General features: G+C 34.1%; 3 protein-coding genes across 17 annotated transcripts in view; 2 read left to right on the forward strand and 1 right to left on the reverse strand.

The window, feature by feature from the left end:
* LOC110373296 (peripheral plasma membrane protein CASK) overlaps window positions 1-13,399 on the forward strand; it is a 216,472-nt gene extending 203,073 nt beyond the window's left edge. For 7 of the 8 annotated variants that reach the window (XM_064037739.1, XM_064037741.1, XM_064037745.1 and 4 more), the window contains 11 exons: window positions 1,256-1,447; window positions 2,258-2,422; window positions 2,742-2,810; window positions 3,150-3,179; window positions 3,640-3,738; window positions 3,834-3,972; window positions 6,524-6,643; window positions 7,108-7,218; window positions 7,651-7,758; window positions 8,077-8,252; window positions 8,651-13,399. In XM_064037739.1, the coding sequence (XP_063893809.1) occupies window positions 1,256-1,447; window positions 2,258-2,422; window positions 2,742-2,810; window positions 3,150-3,179; window positions 3,640-3,738; window positions 3,834-3,972; window positions 6,524-6,643; window positions 7,108-7,218; window positions 7,651-7,758; window positions 8,077-8,252; window positions 8,651-8,830 (1,389 nt within the window). In that variant the 3' untranslated portion in view covers window positions 8,831-13,399. The remainder of the gene's footprint in view (window positions 1-1,255; window positions 1,448-2,257; window positions 2,423-2,741; window positions 2,811-3,149; window positions 3,180-3,639; window positions 3,739-3,833; window positions 3,973-6,523; window positions 6,644-7,107; window positions 7,219-7,650; window positions 7,759-8,076; window positions 8,253-8,650) is intronic. The other variant, XM_064037740.1, reaches the window with a different exon arrangement.
* Window positions 13,400-14,557: 1,158 nt separating this feature from the next.
* LOC110373303 (vacuolar protein sorting-associated protein 72 homolog) lies at window positions 14,558-19,824 on the forward strand. Its single transcript, XM_064037892.1, has 9 exons — window positions 14,558-14,804; window positions 15,308-15,431; window positions 16,039-16,198; window positions 16,590-16,766; window positions 17,167-17,242; window positions 17,764-17,873; window positions 18,266-18,407; window positions 18,697-18,855; window positions 19,414-19,824. The coding sequence occupies exons 1-9, from the start codon at window positions 14,674-14,676 to the stop codon at window positions 19,604-19,606; spliced, it is 1,272 nt and encodes a 423-aa protein (XP_063893962.1). The 5' UTR covers window positions 14,558-14,673; the 3' UTR covers window positions 19,607-19,824.
* Window positions 19,825-20,602: 778 nt separating this feature from the next.
* Window positions 20,603-22,081, reverse strand: part of LOC110373325 (uncharacterized) — a 52,188-nt gene continuing 50,709 nt past the window's right edge. For all 8 annotated transcript variants that reach the window (XM_021330567.3, XM_049837156.2, XM_049837153.2 and 5 more), the window contains one exon: window positions 20,603-22,028. In XM_021330567.3, coding sequence (XP_021186242.3) covers window positions 21,079-22,028 — 950 coding nt within the window. In that variant the 3' untranslated portion in view covers window positions 20,603-21,078. The remainder of the gene's footprint in view (window positions 22,029-22,081) is intronic.

Consider the following 22,081-nt stretch of genomic DNA (forward strand, 5'->3'; position numbering starts at 1 on the left):
CTGCTGTTTTTGTGATAGGAATTAGTGTAGCAGTGAATAAAGGGACTTCGCTTCACTGTTCTACAGTTGCATTCACAATTTTGTTTTAATTATTCAGACGATTCCCAAATGGAAGATGTTTTCAAGTAAACTGCCTGATGAAAAGGTTTTTAGAAAACTTGGTGCAATGTTTTATCTTACCCTGAATTCATGCAAGGTCTTAACTTTACTTTTAATTACTTAAGCACTTCAAGGTGAAAGCCAGAACTCGCACCTTTCTAATTTATTATTTCCGAAAATTCTGTAGAAATTACGCATACAACTTTTGATCATAAAGGCATAATAATTTGAACCAAAACTAATTAAGGTTCGTTCGGTTGTGGAGCATAAGCTGTAAAATTTGTAGGAGCATACAATATGCTTGTAATTCTCAGACGTTAAGCACATAATAGGTTTTTGAATAAAATCCTTATAGCAGTCAAAGACAAATGCGTATCACGGAATCTCACTTTGATGGTGAATTACTTACCCACTAATTACAATAATGTATATTGCATAAATTATTTGAAATTCCTGGTCTTCCTTAAAGTATTTGTAAGTCGTTTTGGTACGTAGCAGAATTCTAGTTACATATTAGCAATGAAAACTCTTGTTTAACCTATACTTTGACTTGTGAAATCTAGAAAATATTACAGCACTTGACTGTAAAATCAGGCTCTAAATTCCAGCTTATGTCGGCAATACATTAGTTTTTCCTCAAATTTACGGGGAATTGAGCAATTAATACGGATTGAGAGCTTTTCGGTGATCACACAGTCGTTCATCATTCTCGATTGCAAATCTGAGGGAAATTCGGTGCGGTCACCGAGACTTTTGGTGGATTACGAGACTGGTGCAATATTGGCATCGGTTGTTGGGGATAAACTACCAGCCGGCCACAGACGTATGCCAAAAATCGCTTGGACGTAAAATGAAAGAGGCTTGCAGTGAACTGCTGTAGGTATAAACGCAGAACATTTTAAATTTGCCATTCAGTATGCAGCGTGTAGCTACTGAATTGAATTTGGGTATTAAAATGTTAAAAGCTGAACGTGACTCCAAAAATAAAATTGAGACTATACTGTTTACTTTACTGGTATTTATTGACTGCGGTGAAGGTTTTACTTCGAATGATTTAATAATACCCACGGCTTTCAAAACATAGACGTAAAGAGTGGTATATATTGCTGATAGTTAATTTGTTAAGATTTTTCTCAACTCAATATTTTCTTTGCAGGCCCTACTTCAGGCACATGATGTGGTCGCCCGCGAGGTGTACGGTGAAGAGTCTCTACGGGCGTCACCGCCACCGGTCAACGGCCGCACCACCGCACCACCGCCCGAAGATGAGGACGACACCGAACCAGAATTCGAGAACGTGACCAGGGTCCGCCTCGTGCAGTTCCAAAAGAATACTGATGAACCGATGGTAAGAAATTATAATAAAGTAATTGAGTTGCTCTAAAGAAAGGAGTGCATCATAAATATTTAAACAATGTCTCAGAATAAGATAATTCTCATAACACAATTACCACCATTTCTACAAGCTTTCTTAAATAAAAAATGACAACGACTGTCGCTGCAAAGACGAGATAAAACTGAGCTGGAATATTTCGAATTCTCCAAGGAAAATCCTAAAATCTAAAACAAAAACACGACCGAGACCGAATGGTTTCAGAAATATAAATATTGACACTCATCTCAAAGGCCTCTGTTCTGTTACCGTGGTTAGCAAATACTGAATGTCGACTCAGCTGTGTAGATAGGTGCGTGAGTTTAATCGTTGCAGATCAATGAATCAACACCAAATTCGCTCAACCGTAGCCTCTATCTACTCCTTTGTCTGTGTAATCTACGTGCTCATTAAAATTATTCTTATGTTTAATTACTTATAAACACATTTTGGTGACAGCTTATATTGCCAATGAAAATCTTAATTGCTCGAAACTTTAATTAGCAATCCAAATATTTTCAATGTTGAAATTGGTTTACCCAGTTTCTTTTGTGGATACAACGTCGGTGCTACATTTACGAGGAAATCGAAGGGTTATTTAATATTATCTTGAGTTTATTGATTACGAATTTTATGTACACGTCATGAACACCACGCTTACTCCACAGAACTTTCAGTAAAGGTCTACGCCTATTATGTAGACTTAAGAGAAAATTGCAAAATTATTTGCGTTTAAAACACTTGATGAATCTCAAAGGCACTAACGATATCAAACCGCATTTGCAGGGGATAACACTGAAATTAGCAGACGACGGGAGATGCATCGTAGCCCGCATCATGCACGGGGGAATGATACACAGACAGGCGACCCTGCACGTCGGCGATGAGATCAAAGAGATCAACGGCACGCCCGTTGCGAACCAGTCGGTTGCTCAGTTGCAGAGGATGCTGGTATGTGCTTTGATAAATTACGGGGCAAAGGGGAATTTTGTGATTAGGAGAGTTTAGTTAATCTTTTGGGTCAGAAGTATTGGCTTGGATCTTACTTTTTTACATTAGCTGGGGGCACGAAATATGTGCAATGAGCTATTAAAAGAATATTTATTTTTTATATTTTGGGATACAGTTTAAACAAAAAATGTTTACTAAACTATTCACAAATGGCATGTTATATATTTTGGATTTTTGGTACAGTTCAGGCTTAAAAATATCATGTCGTCAATGTAAACAATATGTTGTGTGTTTATTGGATTCAAATAAAATTTTACAGCGTGAAGCTCGTGGATCGGTGACATTTAAGATAGTGCCCTCATACCGCTCCGCACCGCCACCCTGCGAGGTAACACCCACTTTATCTAGTATTTTGTGAGCATACAAGGACTTGACGAAATCCTTTAGTACACCCAGAGTTTTTGTCAGTGTGGTTTTAAAACAGTAGATTGTAGCAAGTTTGTGCTAATATACTAGTTTGAATTGAATTGAAATTAAAAATATACATAAATATTGTTTTTGCAATTAACACGATAGATAGTAGTGTGACTCTAACGCTTGTTTTTCACTAAAATAGCAAAATAAGGCGACAAGCGCACACAAATTCTTCACAAAGAAATGCTTGTCTTGGAGCATAAACACATTGGTAATAGAAGAGATTTAAATTTTGTATTTTTGTTCTAACTAGCTTTTCCGGATAAAGCCTTCGCCCGTGCTAGTAAGTAGCGAGACCAGACCCGTTGCTACTTTGTGATATGTTTATGTGTTCTGTTCTATGTTGTGTTATGTTCTGTTGTTGTATGTCACCTGGGCATGGCTGCGCGACCCCGCGATCTCCTCCGTTTCTGTGCGCTTGTTGTTCTTTTGTCATTGCTCCACTCTCATCTCACATCATCAACATCACCATCACCATCATCATCCTTTCACCCCTTTCGTTCCAGCACTTTCGATTTGGTTGCATTTTAATCCAACAAATTAATACTTTATCTGCTGTTGAATTGGCGTTCATTTCATCATAATTATCAATCATGATCATCCATTTATGCGTTGCATTATCATATGTTCACACTTTATCATAATAATTATAACATCATTTATCCAAAATTCGTCCGCCTTTTAATCATTTCATTTTTGCTGCTGACTGAAGCATGTCTTTAAAATTTGGTCAATTTTTCCAGATTTTCGTGAGAGCGCAATTCGATTATGACCCACTGGAAGATGAATTGATTCCGTGCGCTCAAGCTGGTATCGCTTTTACCACTGGTGATATTCTGCAGGTAACATTCGACGCAATCGCAATATTCGACGAAAAATTTTTCGACTAAGACATTACTTTATGTTCAATATTTGATCATATAATCGCTCATTACAGATCATAAGCAAAGATGACGCTCATTGGTGGCAAGCACGCAAAGACGCGTCGGGAGGTTCGGCCGGACTTGTACCGAGCCCTGAACTGCAGGAGTGGCGAGCCGCTTGTGCTGCTGCGGAAAGATCGAACACCGATCAAGGTAATACCGTCAATAGTACAGTAGATACAAGAACTCAAATCGTATAACTTTCTCGTTAAGGCATCAAGTACTCCAAGGTCTGACGAACTTAGGTGCTTTAAATGTTAGACGTGGTTTTTCTTTTATTTTATTTTCATTTGGATGGTCAGCGTATACAAGTATTCCATGATTCATGACAATTGTTGTTTTATTGTCTTTAGTTTATGCAACTTTGTGTTTAGAGGTTTCATGTACGGTCAGGTTATGAACAGTGTCGTCATACAAGTCACTATGCTAATGTTTGTCTTAGATGCATTGAATTTGTGTCGCATCTCTTTGAATGTCGTGATCATGTGATTATCTACTAGATTCTTTGTTTGAAATGGTTACTGGTATCAGAATCGAAATTACGTTTAATGATTGCGTTTTAAATGGAATTGGCTGACGTTTTGAAGACATTTATCTTCAGTAACCGTTAAACACTTAAATATTTTACAGTTATCATCTGTCGCCATACTTCTCTTTGTTTCAACTTTGATGATGGCATATGATTTATACGTTAATCCAGAATAATAAGTAGCTTTATATTAATATCATTACCTACCTAACTTACATTAATTTCGTGTTATGCTTTCAATTTCATCATTGGACGAAGCAGTCGGTATGTAAAATTGCTTTTTCTTCTCGTTTTTATGAGTGATACAAGCTCCCATGTATATTAACCATGCTAATGAAAGTGTACCTATACCAAACTGCATGGTACCAAACTGGGCTAATATTTCCCGAACAAGTAGACATATATCCGTATTCCTTAATATGTACCCACCTATGTTATCAAAATGCCCATTCCGATCTTTCGTAGCAATGGTCTCTTTAGGAGAACCAAAACATATTTATAATGTCTTTCTGTCTTACAAAGGGAGTTTGTGTAACCTTAATATAACTGTATTGTCATTATTGGGATATGTTTTGTCAAAAGAATTTACTATCAGTTACAGAGTAAAAGTTCTATCGTCAGTGAATTTATGAACATTATCCTGTCCAAAAGCAATGCTTGTAAATCAATATCCGTTATTGCCTTTAAAGTTGCATGCAGTTCTAGATAATATCAAATAGCCTCTGGTCTCGAACAATTAAGTTTCTCAACTAGAAGACTTACTACAGTTACGGCGCTAGCAATTAACTGTTATGACCAAACTTAAATGTATCTCGAATACAGTCATGAATTTTAATAAAGATAGGAGCATCAGCTAATGGTTTTAATATCGTTTTACTTATTACTTTGCTCATATCTATGAATTAATTAATTTCTGTCACTTTACTCTACGCCAGGGCTATATCATTTCTTTCTAATTCTTAATCTATTTCTTCGTTACTTTCAATCGCTATCCTTATTTACTTTGAGAGTATTACAATATGATTTTAGGTTTTTCCTTCCTATTTAATTTCATTGGTCCATATATTAGATGCCTAGTCTTCAACAACTTTTGACAAAACATACCCGCTGCGTGTACCCAAATCGTGTAGCGTTATACCATCCATTCCGTTTGCATGATCCGTATTGTAATGTTGTGCGGCTAGGAGCCGAGGGCTGCGTGTCACATACCGACGGTTGTGAGAATACAGGTATCCATACGTTTTAAGGTTGAAGGTTCAACTTAGACTTCGTTACTTTGGCAGTGATGAGAAGAAACTTGTTTTATACGATCAGATGCAAAGCTTTTTTGTCGATGAAAAAGAATATCTACTGGTGACAGTATATCAATACTTTTGATGCTGTAGATGGTGAATTTTTAGAGCACCTATTTGCTGTTAATTTACAATAATAAAGGACACATATTTTTTTGGCCGTTTTGAAATGTGGGCCTAAAATAAAAAAGTGTCTTAAAATCGAAACATAGTAGTACTATGTTATGAAATCTGTTTTCAATGTAAATTAGTATTTTATAAACATGCTGATCTTTATAAGACTTGTTTCTTCTACCTCGCCTCAAGCTATTTCTTCAGTAATGTTTGTATTTACTAGCTATAGTTTCTGTGTAATAGTAGATACTCCTAGCTGTTTATTAGGTCTTGTTATTTAGATGTGTATGCTTTAGATTTCTTTTGTGGGATGATGTCAAACTAGCCTGTGGCATCTCCTTTGGATTTTAATTAGTATTTCTTAAACTACAAAAATATTATACTTTTACTAAATGGTCCTTTTAGATCTGAGACATTTGGATCTATTGAACTATTTAAAACTTAATTTCTCAATTTGAAGTACTATGGTTTTATAGAGACAGATAAAACTTTCTTTTAACGCTTTGAAAAATCTTTGATGACGATAAATGCTTTTAGGAAAAGACGCACAAAAATGCTGTTTAAATTATTCTGTCAAATATTGCATGTTATTATTTGTTAATTATTAAAAAAAACTAAAAGAGGCACAAAATAAAAAGTAATAAGAGCATGTTTTAAAATCAAAAATCTACTTAAAAAGATAAAGATAAAGCTTATATTTTTCATTTGCAACGCCACGATTATCGTTAGTTATAAGAATTAATGATTTTACTTTGAAATGTTGTTTCAGTGAACTGTTCCATATTTGGACGCAAGAAGAAACAGTCGAAGGACAAATATTTAGCGAAACATAACGCTGTGTTCGATCAACTGGACGTAGTTACTTACGAAGAAGTCGTCAAATTGCCTTGTAAGTACACATATCATTTCTTTTTTAACGACGTCAAAAATCATCAAATGACCCCTCCCGCTGTGGGTTAGCAGCGGCGAGGTAGTGTCAGACTCTTACTGACTAAAAACCGTCGTGTTCCGTCGTAGGCCTTTCATGTGCCAGGGCCGCAGTATCTCTTTCGAACAACCCGTAGCCCCGGCAGGCATATATCCTTCCTACATTCAGCTTTACTGAGAAGCACAATATGCATTTTTATAGGGAGCAACTGCCTATCTGATCTCCAGAACCTTGTTACGAGCAACTCGATACCAATATGGCTGTCAGACTTTCTGTCTTCTGACTACCCGTAACCCGGGTCTCACCAATTAAAAGTGTCCTCCGCAACACGGAGGGAGTCGTCATGACAAAGACAACAGTAAAAAATAAGAAAATTGCATACGCAATAATACTATTTTACTAATAAACTATTTATTTATTTCCAGCGTTCCAAAGAAAAACCATAGTGCTACTGGGTGCTCACGGCGTGGGTCGGCGACACATAAAGAACACACTCATCTCGCGACATCCTGATCAATATGCTTATCCTATTCCACGTGAGTACATTTGTCTTACTAGAAAAACATTGATACCGGTGGTCTCATAACAATTCTAAAATATGTAATGATGAGAAGAATCTTGGGAATAGAAAATCTTAAAAATTTTATGACCAATTCAATATAATATAATAAACCAAAGTCAATCGTAGCCAACTTCGGACAGACAAAGCCTCGAACTCGTCGAGGGCACTTCTATGCTAGAAGTTTTTTCTTCTCCTTCTGATTGACTAAAATTAGAAAAAATACGATATTAATAAAAAAATTATTAATAATTGGTAGATATGATTTTTATTTTAAAAAAATTTAAACAACCACTAATGTCAACAAAGATTTTCTTACAAAAAATATACTTCCAAATTGATAAATCCAAATACCGTAAATCATCTGATTGAGGAGCATAATTAAAATATATATATACCTATTTTTCAGACACCACAAGACCACCAAGAACTGACGAAGAAAACGGCAGACACTATTACTTCGTGACCCACGAAGAAATGATGGCTGACATCGCAGCCAATGAATATTTGGAATATGGTAAAACAATTGCTCATATATTTACATTAAATAAAGACAGTATTAACAGTCCCATTATATGAAAAACATTTAAAAACGAAACACTTAACTTATCAGATATTGTCTTAACAATTATTTCAAATTATGTATGACTATAAAGTCTGAATTTGCCAATCCTCATTAAGAAGGCATGGCGACTAAGGCCTCTCTTATGCTAAGAAACCTGTGCCGTGCAGTGGGACCATAAAAAGACTGTTGATGATGACTAGTTTCTCTCTCTCTTCCAACTGAATTTTCACCCAATATTTCCTCCGTTTATATTTACTCTTTTATTTCTAGGTACCCACGAAGACGCAATGTACGGCACAAAACTGGAAACAATCCGTCGCATACATTCCGAGCGACGCATCGCCATACTGGATGTAGAACCACAAGCTCTCAAGATATTGCGTACGGCGGAGTTCGCTCCATACGTTGTGTTCATTGCCGCACCGCCGCTTAATAATGTTGCTGATGTGAGTATGAGCTTTTATAGGTTGCGCAAAATGTTGTTGTCAGAAAGTTTGCGCATATTTTTCGCAACAAAAATGTTCAATGCGCAAAAGAAGCTTTTGTGGCACTTTTTGTAACTGGGATTTAATTGGAGGTTAATAACGTAAACACACATCTTTTACAAGGTGATAAATGGACCAAAAATAAGTTGCTATAATTCTTCGATCAATCTATTTAGAGCTTGTGTTACAATACTTAGATTCGGTATATCACTCTTGAATTCAGATATTCAATATTTCTTACGAAATCCGTTGAGACGAAAATAAAAATCTCCTACTAAAACTAAAACTCTACTAAAACTAATATATTTTTAGGTACGACAATTGTTAAACAAATCTAAATTACCCCTTTAACATTTCAGTACGACGGCTCCCTAGAAGTTCTAGTCCGCGAATCGGAGCAGCTCCGTCGCACCTACGGGCACTACTTCGACCTGACGATAGTGAACAACGACATCGACGACACACTGTCTCAGCTCGAGGCCGCGCTACTGCGCATGCGCTCGGCGCCGCAGTGGGTGCCCGTCTGCTGGGTCTACTGACACCGAGACCAGGACTCTTTGTAAGTACACCAAGGGAAATGGACTGCTAATAAGAAATACTGTTTTTGCAAATAGGTTCAATAACTTTCCTGTCTGACTTGACCTTGAGATGAAACACCGAAACTCAAAGGTCACAGTTTCTTTTAAAGTCTAAACATACGCGCAGATTTTAGTACAGAGTGCTGATTCAGAGTTTTGTAAATTGATGCTCTCGATGCATTATTATAGCTCAGCTGAAATAAAGAGTGGTATGTCTCATCACATGATTTGAATATTACACCTGCATTCATTTTATAATACAGCCAAAAGCCACTGACAGTTTTATTAAGTACACATTTAAAAATAATTCTACATAATTAAGTTGAATGATAATTTGCGCATCGAGAACATTAACTTGCAAAACTCACATTAGGCACTCTGGGTCGTTTTCTTAGCAAAAAGCTTAATTGTGTTGCGATTTGCAATTTTCACAAGTTTTGTTCAAAAATTTTTTGACCATCTCTATACTAATAACGGATAGTCAAAAAATATATAAAGTAAGTTTTTTTTTGGAGTAGATAATATCGAGAAAAATTACAAAGCACAGTCCATTTTTCTACAAACTTACAAAGACCCCTGAACTATAGAAACCAAAGATCAAAGTTTGCAGAATTGACACCAAAACATCACAGGACATTGACAAGTCAACATACCTTTTAAGCTATATAATATACTTAAATGACACAACTGTTTAAGTAACAATAGAATGATAAGTACTATTTTTGTTTCACGTTCAATAAAAATAAGACACTGTTATGTATACTTTGCTATCCTATTTTTATTAGAGCATATAATTCATAGACTTATAAGATTGTATGACATCTTTGATCCTGTTTGCTGTGTGAACAAAGATTGTGGCCCAATCGATCTGAATTTCTCTTTTTTGGTAGAAAATAATGCAATGTTGGCAACACCGTTCGAGATACCATCCTTTTTATGTACAGTGAAATAAATTGGCAAGAAAACTTAATGTCTATCAGTCAAAAAAGAGCAAATCAGATATTTTAATTCTTTTCTTACAAAGTAAGTTCTAAGTACACGTCACAAAAGAGTTGATAACTCTGCGCTTGTTATTTTATTAAGGCATTGATATTATCTACAATTTTATTGAAAGACCTCAATTAATATTATTTACTTGAACAAGTATTAATTTTTGATTATTGTGATAACTATAATATTGTTTACTTACTCTTAATATACTAAAAAGTACTTTATTACGAGTAACACAAAGTCTAAAATTGCGCTTGCATTGTTAACTTGGTGCATCTTAGCTCAATTTCACGATATGTGCCAAATGTACTACCAGACACTTTTGAGGAAACAAATACGATTTTGAAATACACCTGCACATGACACTACAAGATTTTTGGATCAATGTACATAATTATACATTAGTACATAATTTATATTAACAAAAAAAAAAAACTAATTCTCTAGAAATGTACCGTAGCTCAAAATGTTTACTTCGACATTTAAACTTAAGATCTATCCTACCTTTAGTAAACTATTGTAAAATCTTGTCGTTTTCCAACTAAAGAATTCAGATTCACTGCACTGGGTGATAGTTTTGTCTTAATCGTCTAAAAATTGGACAAATTGTTTAGTGAATTGTATAAATCGACTAAAACTAATATAAGTAGTCGTACATGAACCGTCGCTTCGATTCTCTCTGAATTGTAAATATGCAATTCCTATAATGCTGTCGCCATATTAAGTACAAAATAGTCCCCTTGTAACTCCTATTGTTGCTATATTGAAAATTTTAGGGTTATCAGTCAAATGTAGCCCAAAATGTATTATTGTTAATTTGCATGGTCGAATATAACTTTAGAAGTTTCTAGATTTTTTAAAGAAATCTATTGTCATTTTTAGACGTATAAACTATCAAGCACAGTGTCCATTTTCTTCCTTAGTTGGAAACCGGTCTATTGACTTTATCACAGGATTAGAATTCACAGGGTTGCAAGAATCATTGATAGTCATTTCTTTTCATTATTATAGTTTACACTAAAAACTTTTTTAACAGTACTTATTGCTTTTATTTTAAGGGTTTTTTGCGGTTGTTCTAAACTAAATCTAATAATTTGATATGGTGCCATGGAATACTTTTTGAGGAAGAAAGATGAGAAAGAAGTAGGATCAAGCAGTAACTTCAAGGAATACGGGTCCATATTTAGTCCTATGGGGCTCAAGTGTGGGACAGTAACAACGGTCCGTTATAGGGCTTAAGTATGGAACTGTTAAGTCGTCCTTGGCTCCATCTACAAATATTCTTCATTAAGCTTTTTCACCAGTATTTTTATCAATTCTTCACATTTGATCGAAGTGACTTAAAAATAGAGTGAGTATTGGAGGATGAATGAACTTGAATGTTTTTTCTGAAATAGTTTATTAATAAATTACATTATCAATGCATGATCTTGGAGTCGGAGTTCTATTTTTCAGTTTGATTTCACGCCTGCACAAATACATTCCTGTATATAAATATAACGAACGAGTAGTGGAATTTTACTATATAACTCTCACTGTTTCACTATTTTTACTTTTAATAAATATAATTAGGCTAAGTAGGGTTTGCTGTAAGGGTTGTTTATTATTTATATTCATTGTTGTATTATGTTTATTTATGGAATTGCAAGTATAATGTGCATGATTGCTCAATAAATGCTCGAAATAATAAAATGTAGCATGAAATAAAATAAAGAAAACTAACTTGTGTATGAATGATATTGGTTGGTAAATATATGATAATTAGAAGACTATGATATTATTGTAACGATGAGAATGGGGTAAGTAAAACATAAATGATACTTTATATTCTGTATAATTATACTTGGTATTCTATAAATATTATTACATTGGATTTGTTATTAGTTATGATTCGTTTTTCATAAGTTATGCAACCACTTATGGCAAACAATTATTTATAAGGTAATTAAAATTATTAACAGCTTTTGTTTTATAAGAATTTTGTTATTAATATCATTTGGAACTTAATAATTCGTGTCATCATTTTACAACTTTGTTGCTATTTTAATCATGTTTTTTTTTGTAATTATTCTAATGTAAGATAATCAATCAATAGAAAATGAATGTAGTTAAATTAATCATACAATATTGAATTTAAATAGTATATATTATAACGAAGTGACGATGGCGATGCGAAGAAACGCAAATGGCGGGTAGCACTATTGTCTATGTTTTGTTTAAAAATATTTAATGTTGCCAGTTAAAATATTGCAATTATTTATTGAAATACATTTTATGGCTGAAATTACGTTGCTATTAAATTTTTAAAACTTTATTGCGTCTTTCGCATCAATTTAGATTTCTAATTGATTTCATATAATACAAAAATACATTATTTAACATTGATGAATATTGCGTAAAAATATTTAGAGATTTGTTAGCTAAAGTCATATTTAATAAATATAAGACGTGTTTCTTTAACATATATTTATAGGATTAGATTTCAAATAAAATGTACATTTCTTGGAAAGAAATGCATAATAATTATGTGAAAGATGAAACTTCCAATCTGATAACAATATTAATTGGGACATTATGACGTTAATAATATTGCTGAAAGCATACTTGCGACACCGATGATAAAAAGAGTTGGTCCCATTTCAATATTTTCTGTTTATGCAAATGTTACACTGAATTTATTTATTAGGGAAAAGTTATTGTTTAAAATAAATATATTGTTAATTTTCGATGATAATAAAATGCTTTACAAGTAAGACATTTTTACGAATAATAATAGCGAATAAAATTTGTTTTTCTCTATTATTAGTGGCTAGTGCTGCTCTTGATTGAATGAGTGTTCGAGATTATATCTCACAGTATATTAAATAATATTATATGTAATTAATAATAATAATATATTTATCAAAGATCAATTTTATCGTTAATGGCAACACAAGCAACAACTGATCCAAAAACATTCCATTTTTTTTGTTCATGTTTTTCTTAAATTATAAAATTATTATTATTGTCACTAAAATGTTATTATTAATTTTACTCATGTGATTTTTAGTTAAGAATGTGTTATTTAGTTGAATAAGTCATCTTTTTGTGTACTTATCTCAGTTATAGCACTAGGTATCCAAAGGGTTATTTTTCCTGTGGTTTTATGTTCAAACTTACCTATATAATTTGTGTCACATCAATAGGATTGGTATTCCAAAACAGTAGGTAATATTAAGTGTAATTGAAGTTTAAATGTAAAATCACATGAAATGAACGAAACTTAAACTATAGTTAAATGTAATATCTACCTACTAATATTCTTAAATTGTAAAGTCTGTTTTAAGTCGATTAGTAGTTTCGTTCACTCAATTCAACTGACTCCAATCGACTTAATTCACACGTATCCATAAACTACAATGAATGAATTTGATGTACCGGTACGTAATCAAAAACTAGACAAAAAACTAACGAAAAGTGGGTTTTTATCTGAATCAAATAAAGATGACTGACGTAAAATCTTATTATAACTGTTAACAATTGAATAAACGGCACAAAATATTAAGTTGTTTTATTTATTTATGACTATAACTGTATTCTGGTACGAATACAAGCATATTATTTGTTACACAACCTTGGTCCTTTCGATAAGGTTTCATTCGCATCCCGTGAGAACTATCCGGATACAATGTATCCTATGTTACTCGGGGATACATAATGTAGCTTCCACAGATATTGAAAGAATTTTCAAATCGATTCAGTAATCTCGGGTACAAACAAAAAGATGTTTCCTTGTTATTTTAGATAACCTCACCCTCCTTGAACCTTAGACGGATAATGCTAGTCAGATATTTCGAAAAACTTAATTTTGATTTCTGATTGGACATTGAGAACAACAAGAAATATCCTGAGTACACATTAAAGGGGTGTGCCTATACTGCAACTTTATATTTTATTCCTCACTAGCTAATCCCGTCCTTCCCTGGACTTCTACAAACATTTTAAAACCAAAATAAGCTAAGTCAGTCCAGCCATTCTCGAGTATCAGCGGGACTACGAACAGCAACTCATTTTTAAAACGGGTACCTACGTGGTTTTGGTAAGACGGGACCCTATCGTTTTCGCTCCTCTGTCCGTCCGTCCGCCCTATTACAACAAATACACAATGAAAACTAGAATCAAATAAATATTTTGGGGGGCTACCATACAACAAACGTGATTTTTCATTCATTTTTGACTCGATATCGATAACGGCATCCAGGTAGAAGGTGTAATATTCACAGAATATGGAATGTATTGTAATTATAAAAATTTTTATAAATAATAGTACGGAACCCTCCGTGCGCGAGTCCGACTCGCACTTGGGGGGTTTTTATAAGAAGGAAGATTAATGATAGATGAAAACCAAACTGTACATTTGTAAATAAAAATGACCATTTTCGACAACAACTGTCCATTTTCTTTCATTGTTATCATAATTTTCTCAAGATGTAGGGCGTTTACTGGTGTAACGGCCAGCGTTCCTCAATTCTAATTTTACATACCCATTGTGAAGACTTAAAAAAAACGGAATGATCAAAACTAAAAATGTACCGAGGTCTAGTCCATTTTCTACTAATACTTTAAAGTTTTATATTACTGGCAGCACGTAAGAAATCTGTCATGTGATGAATGACAAATGACAAGACAATTGACAGTGACAGACACTTGACATTTTGTCGGTTTCGGTTTTGTTGTTTTGTGTTTGTGTATTGTATGCGATAAAATAGCTATTCTCAACTATTAGAATATTCCAGTAATTTCTGAAACAAATCTTCGTATATTGAAGTATTAAAATGGACAAGAGAGAACGTCGTTCTAATGCGGGGAACCTTCTCGCGAAAGTTCTAGACGAGGAGGAGGATGATGAGTTTTATGCGACAACTTACGGAGGCTTCCAAGAAACTGAGGAAGATAATGATTACATGTATGTTTAGATTTGTTTTACTATATTATATTTTACTACTAATACTTTTACAAAAGTACCGCGCTACCGAGGATTCCCACTGACCGCCTCCCTGTTAAAAGTGTGAAAGTGGACAAATTGGTCAACAATTGAATTGTTTGGCTATGTAGATTTTATTCCTATTTAATCTAATTTGGAGAAACAGATATGTATTGACTTAGTTAATGGTCAAATAGCAAATTTGAATGCACATAAGCAATGCATTTGCCCATCCTATTCTTATAAATATAAAAATGAAACCCGTTTTCTGTTGTCAGCACATAATATGAAAACGGCTTGATCGATTTGGCTGAAAATTAGAGGGGAGGTAACATAGACCCGGGAGAAAGTTTAAAGGTTTCGGGGCGCGGGTGAAACCGCGGGCGAAAGCTAGTTATCTTATAAAAATTTAAACCACAATACTAAGTTCAATCAAATTACATATACTATGTTTTAAAGTATTTTGCTATTTCTTCCATTTACAGGCTAGAGAAAGAAGTAGATGACGAAGTGGACTCAGACTTTAGTATTGATGAGAATGACGAACCTAAATCTGACGAAGAGACGGAGGAAAAACGGACTAGGAAATCGGGCACTAAAGTCTATCAGGTACAACTAGTTTTACAATTAGTACAAAGAATAGCATTGACATTCAACGTGGCAATGCAGCCGGTTTTCTGGGCACATTTCCGAAGGACAGTGATGCAGAGGAATACTTTGACACCTGATTGATGTTCTTTTATATAATACATATGTTATGTTTTGCATATAGTATTTTAGTTTTGTATAAAGATAAGTAGTTTAAGTTTGTTTATGTAGTGTGTACATATTGAACGCAAAATTAAAATGTAACTAGTTTTTAATTGTGATTCGACTTATATGAATTACTATGTTCAATCAAAGTTGATATTGCAGCGGTTTTGATAAAACATGCAAGAACAACCACCGGCAAACTTAAAATCAAAATAATGCATCTAAATAGGTTCATCTATTTAAGAGTTCAGGGTGCATACAGACATGTCAAACTTAAATATCCTTCTTTTTGCTGAGGTTTCATAAACATTTTATAAACATTTTACTGTGACCTAATTACAATGTTGCTAATTGCTGAGTAATTGCTGAAAAATATCAGTATGAATAATGAACCCCGTAAAGAATAATGAATGAATTTCAATGGTTGTGATAAAATATTTCAATAATCACTTATTTATCTCAGGATCCGAATAAAAAGAAAAAAGGTGGTTCAGCACCAGGACCATCATTGGGTGATAAAGTAAAAAAGGTAAACGAAAGAAAAGCAAAGGAACCAAAAGAAATTAAGCCTAAAGTAGAGAAGACTGAGAAAACTGAGCGAATAGCATTGGATGCGTCTATTGGTAAGAGATATTGAAATCTTACTTTTTCATTTAACATTTATGTTCCCGGGTATTGTTTAATTTAAATCTTAAATAATAGGAGTTCTATTTGTTTAACAGACAAACCGTGGCCATTATTAGAATTGGGATATAATTATTGCAAAATATATTTTATTAATATTAAAGTATAACAATTACTATTTCTGCGCAATATTAAAAATGATGCTAGCACTCATCCAGTTTTCTAAACGATTGTCTAATTTTCTTCATCAACTGATATATATGCTACTAACATTATGGTTTTTTTTTTGTTATCCGATTTTTGAAAATAAATATATATATATATATATTACAATCCTAATAAAAAAATTATAATACTAATACTATGTCATTGTTCAACATCTATTTTCAGAACGTAAATCAATTCGGCAAAGTACTGCAGTCAAGTCAGCGGAAACACAGCAAAGAATCAAGATAAGATCGGAATTAAAAAAGAAAAAAGTCAAGAAAGTTGAAGACCGCATGCCAACACAGGAAGAATTGTTGGCAGAAGCACTTATTACTGAACAAGAGAATCTTAAAAGTTTAAGTATGTATTTTCTGTCATCATCATCCTCCGAGCCCTTTTCCCAACTATGTTAGGGTCAGCTTCCAGTCTAACCGGATGCAGCTGAGTACCAGTGCTTTACAAGCAGCGACTGCCCGATCTGACCTCTTCAACCCAGTTACCCAGGCAACCCAATACCCATTGGTTAGACTGGTGTCAGACTTACTGGCTTCTGACTACCCGTAACGACTGCCAAGGATGTTCAATGACAGTCAAGTTTAAGTATGTTTTTTCTATATGGGAAACAAAACTCTTCGCCCAATTGATTTGTGATGTCACCCTTACTTCTTACTATTATGTACTCCCGCTGTATACTCTGTCTTGTGCCTTAAATGGATGTAAAGGTATGTGAATTTTACAATGATTCCAATTGAATTTTCAGAGCAATTTGAACAAATCGAATTGGAGAGGAAAAAGATAAGGCCCACAAAGAAAACTATAACTGGACCTATTATTAGGTAAGTGATCACTTTAATTTTTTTATGTATATTTTGCCTTGCACTGTAACATTGTATTGCATTTGTTAGCTGAAAATAAGATAAGAAAACAAAACTTTAAGAACCAAAAAGCATGTATTTTGAACAGGTTGAAAACCAGCACATTTCGAACGTCAATGACAGCCCCCAAAAACGCTCTGTTCACGACGTTCTGACTTCCTATGTGTTTCGGCTGGGAATAATATGTGGTGCAAAAAACTCTTCGGCCTAAATATTTAACGTTGTAATGCAGCAGTATTTTGATTAGCGAAAGACACCAGTCTAACCAAGGGGTATTGTGTTGCCCGGGTAACTGGGTTGAGGAGGTCAGATAGGCAGTCGTTTCTTGTACTGCACTGGTACCTACTCAGCTGAATCCGGATTGACTGGAAGCCGACCCCAACATAGTTGGGAAAAAGGCTTGGATTATGATGGTGACTTGAAAAGCTATATGACACTACAATGAAATTGACTTATAAACTATATACTTGAATATTTCACAGATATCATACCTTTGCGGTTCCCTGCCTGATAGAAGAAGTGCCTCAGGAAGATGAAAAGTCCAACTCATTAGATGAACTCAATCTGAGTGATCTTATTAAAACTGAAGAAGGTAACAAACATTTCCGCTCATTCTTTTAAAAATAGCATTCACCGTGATTGTTTTTATAGTGTAACAGCCTTTCGTCCCACTGCTGGGCACAGGCCTCCCACACAGAGAAGAATTGAGCATTAATCACCACGCTTGCTCAACGCGGGTTGATGATTTCAGACTTTATAGTCCAGTTTTCCTGAAGATGTGTTCCTTCACCTTCTTTTTACCAGCCATTGGTGTCAAACGGTTGAATAAATGAGGAAACACATAACATTAACCTGTCCTTATCCCAATTATATTATTTGGGGTTGCCACATCATGATTTTCTTCTACCACACTTTTCTGTCTAACTTTATCTTAGATGCTCCGTTAAAGTTTAAAATTTCAAAAGTTTTGTTTAAATATTCCAGGTTTACTCACACCAGGTGACATAGAGATGGCAGATGTGAAGACCGAAACGGTTGACCAACCTGATGGGCAAATTGAACCAGGAACTAAAATGAATGTGGACTTCATTGGACCTGATGAAGAGGTTAATATAGAAAATGTGCCGTAAGTTCTATATTATTTTAATACTACTTTATTCACACAGATTTTTTTCAGGTTCCTCTATTTCCCTCTAAAATCAATATGAATCAAAATCAAATTTTTTATCAAAATTGATTTATCGGTTTTTGAATATTTGTTTATATTTGCGACTAAGCAATTTTCCGTCGACAATTGTTTAATTTTGCCTTTTTTTTCCTGAAACTGTTTAACCATTTCACTAAAATCGTAAGAGACGAATAGTTACTATTGATTGTGTTCGTAAAAATTAATACAAACCATTTTATATTTTTAGTAAAGAAGAGAAAAAAGAAGCTAAGAAGAAGGAAAACATTAAGTACTATGAGCGGACACTATTGACGTTTGAAAATGACATCAATGACGAGGCGTTTAGGTCGTGTTTCCCTGAACCAAGGCCCAGGAAACATAGACAAATGCTGTGTGCTGTTACTAAGTAAGTTTTAAAACATCTCAGCTCGCTTTCACGGTTTATATATTCACTAGCTGCCGCCGGGGTCCACCCGCATTCCGTCCAGAACACTCGAATAAAAAGTAGCCCTCCTCGATAAATGGGCAACACTAAAAGCATTTTTCAATTTGGACTAGAAGTTGCTGAGTTAGATTCTTAAGGATAAATATATACATGTAGATTGTAGGTAATTAATAAACAAAGAAACACTGCAAAACAGTCATCCATCCATCCTCCGAGCCTTTTCCCCATCTACGTTGGAGTCGGCTTCCAGTCTAACCGGATGTAGCTGAGTACCAGTGTGTTACAAGGAGCTCCTTGTGAAACTGCCCTATCTGACCTCCTCAACCCAGTTACCAGCAAAAAAAAACAGTATAAGTACTTCGCTTATTACAACTCTTACACAACTCACAAGTACATACTTGAGTATGTTTAGATTTTTCGATATACTAACGCAATAATTGTTATTGTTGTTATTACATTAACAATTTACTATGGAAAAACTTCACTACCGACTAATATACCTACTTTTTTTCTTTACAGACAACCAGCTCGCTACATAGATCCCGTAACAAAGTTACCATACAGTAGCGTTGACGCATTCCGTATTATTCGCGAAGCCTACTACCAACAGTTAGAGGCTCGAGGCGATAGGAACGACCCGGAGATAGCCGCCTGGCTGGAGTGGCGACGGGCTGATCAAGCTTCTACATATGTTCAGATACATATTAAGTAATTAGTTATAAGTTTATCTGTATGGTAGTAATTGTATGGTAGATTTAGAATTGTTTTGCATCAAAACAGCTAATCAATTTTGTTTTCAATCAACTGCTTAAAACCTGAGAACTTTTTTTTTGTATTTTTTTCTGATTTCTCAATCTTCAATATGTTTTTTTTGTTTAAGAATATCTCACAGTTAGCTTCAGTTTATGTAAAATTAAGTCTCCAATCCACATCTTTTTGTATAGTAAACAAATAAATAAATTGCTTTTTTCCTAAAATTGCTTATATTTTTTATTTATCTTGAATAATATATAATTGATTACTAGCTTTGACCCAGTGTCTTACCTGTACACATTAAATCCTATCACATACCTATACTTTAAGGTATTAGGATTTTTTAAAATAACAAAACCCATTCAGTGGTTTAGTTTAGCCTAAGGACCATAGTTATAGCGTGTAAAGTCCATAGTTTGTCAACGGGATCATTGCTGCCAAAAAAACCTTCAAAAAACCTTATAAATAATATATGATTCAATATTATTAGAGGGGTATATTGTCTTGAAAGCTCATATCAATAAAAATCTTTGACATGCTCTAACATCCTAAGTACTTAGAATTGGCGAGTATGTAGTATTTTAGTACGAAATGTTGCGCAAAAGACCTTACAAATGATACACGACTCATTAATACAGGGAAAGAAGACCATCATCCAAACATTTCGCCCATTTTCTTTGGAACTATTTATGTATAAATGCTGCTTTCTACTCATTAATAATTGTATGTAATAAAATACTGTTATAAAAAAATTCTTTTACAGAGTTGAATTCTTGTATTTTAATTATATGGTTCCAGCTGTCATTTGTTTTTAAAGGGTTTTTAAGTTTTCAATTGACTGACTATGATTTACTTTTCGCTAATTGACGTATATTAACCGGTATATTCAATTATTTAATTTAATGTGATTAGGAATGACACACTTTGTATAAAGACATGAATGAGAAGACGAAAGAAATATTAATTTTATTTAATGTAGAATAAATAGTTACAGTAAAATCTTAAAACTTAATAATTAGATTCAATAACTGTACAAAATTGTACATGGTAGTAACTAGCGAAATACAATAGCAACACAAAGCTGGCAAAAAAAATACAACAATGTTGTATAATATGTATTAAAAATACAATAATGTTATAAGCCATACTAACATTTCAATTTATCATCATACAAAACAGAGACTATGGAACATAAAAAAATATTCAAAGAACACAAATAGAGCCCATCTGATACAATTCAACTTAAAATAACTAATACTTAAAATAAAACTGAGTATTAACTACGTTTTTAGGTACTAGTAAATACTGTAATTTCTAAGATTATGACTATAATCCTTTAGAATGACTGAACGCTGAAAACGATGCTTACCTATTTAGCCGAATTTGTCAAATATTGTCTCGAATACTTTAGAAGAGAAACTATCAAATAATCTAAAGGTCTTCAGTGAATTTAGGATTTAATCTTAAGTCAGGCACACTGTTTCTTCGCGGCTTCCTTTCTTTCAGCTCTTTCAATGAGATAAGACCAGATGCTTTGACGTCCAATCTCGAATGATACTTTGAGGGGTCGGTCGTCGGCAAATATGGATACTCACTCAAATAAGTCTGAGCATTTTTCACAGTCACGGTATGCTGTTTGGCAAAATCAGTCAACTGTGATTCAGCAATTTCGTATGAGTTGATGGTGTTATCCGCAATGTTTTCCATAGATCGAAATGCTTCAAGTACAGCTTTCTTATGTGGAATGCCCCTTAAACTACCCTGGCGACTCAGTTTCCCTTCAGTCACGTCGGTAAATAAATCCTCCACATTGAATTTCTCTGATATCTTTACCAGTTTCTGGTTTGAACTGCTTTCTTGGCTTTCCTGTAGCTGATTCCATATCTTCGATATTTCCGACGACGGCATGGAGTGAGATTTGATCTTTTTCTTAACCCTTTTATGTGGTCGTTCTGTTTCTAGAGATTCTGTTGATTGCTTTTGCAAGAGCTGTTCACATTCGTTTAATTTTCGTGGTCTTTTAGTTTCGCTCAGTTCTTCGATTGATTGGAAGAATTCTTTTGCTAATTTGAATCTATGTTTATATTCTATGTGGGCTGGTTCTACTTCTCTTTCAGGTGATGACTCGCTAGACTTATCTGGACTACATTCTACAATCTCTAGTTCAATGTCTGAGAGGCTAAGGTACGTTGTTTCCTTATTGTCATGAGGAACTATATTAACGTCAAACGAGCCGGACGTTCTAGTGTCTAAACTCAGATTGCTAACTGTTTCTGAATCCCGGCTGCTCCACATATTGGTTGGCGTGACTCCTGGGGTGGTCGTCTTTGATTCACAGTTTGATACACTCCCTCGATCCATGGCCCGCTTATGTACAGCATCTGAAATTATATTATATTTTTGATTACTATGATGTTTCTCTGTCTTTAGAGAA

The sequence above is a fragment of the Helicoverpa armigera genome, chromosome 14 (genome assembly GCF_030705265.1).
Source record: "Helicoverpa armigera isolate CAAS_96S chromosome 14, ASM3070526v1, whole genome shotgun sequence".
In the NCBI taxonomy this organism is placed as follows: domain Eukaryota; kingdom Metazoa; phylum Arthropoda; class Insecta; order Lepidoptera; family Noctuidae; genus Helicoverpa; species Helicoverpa armigera.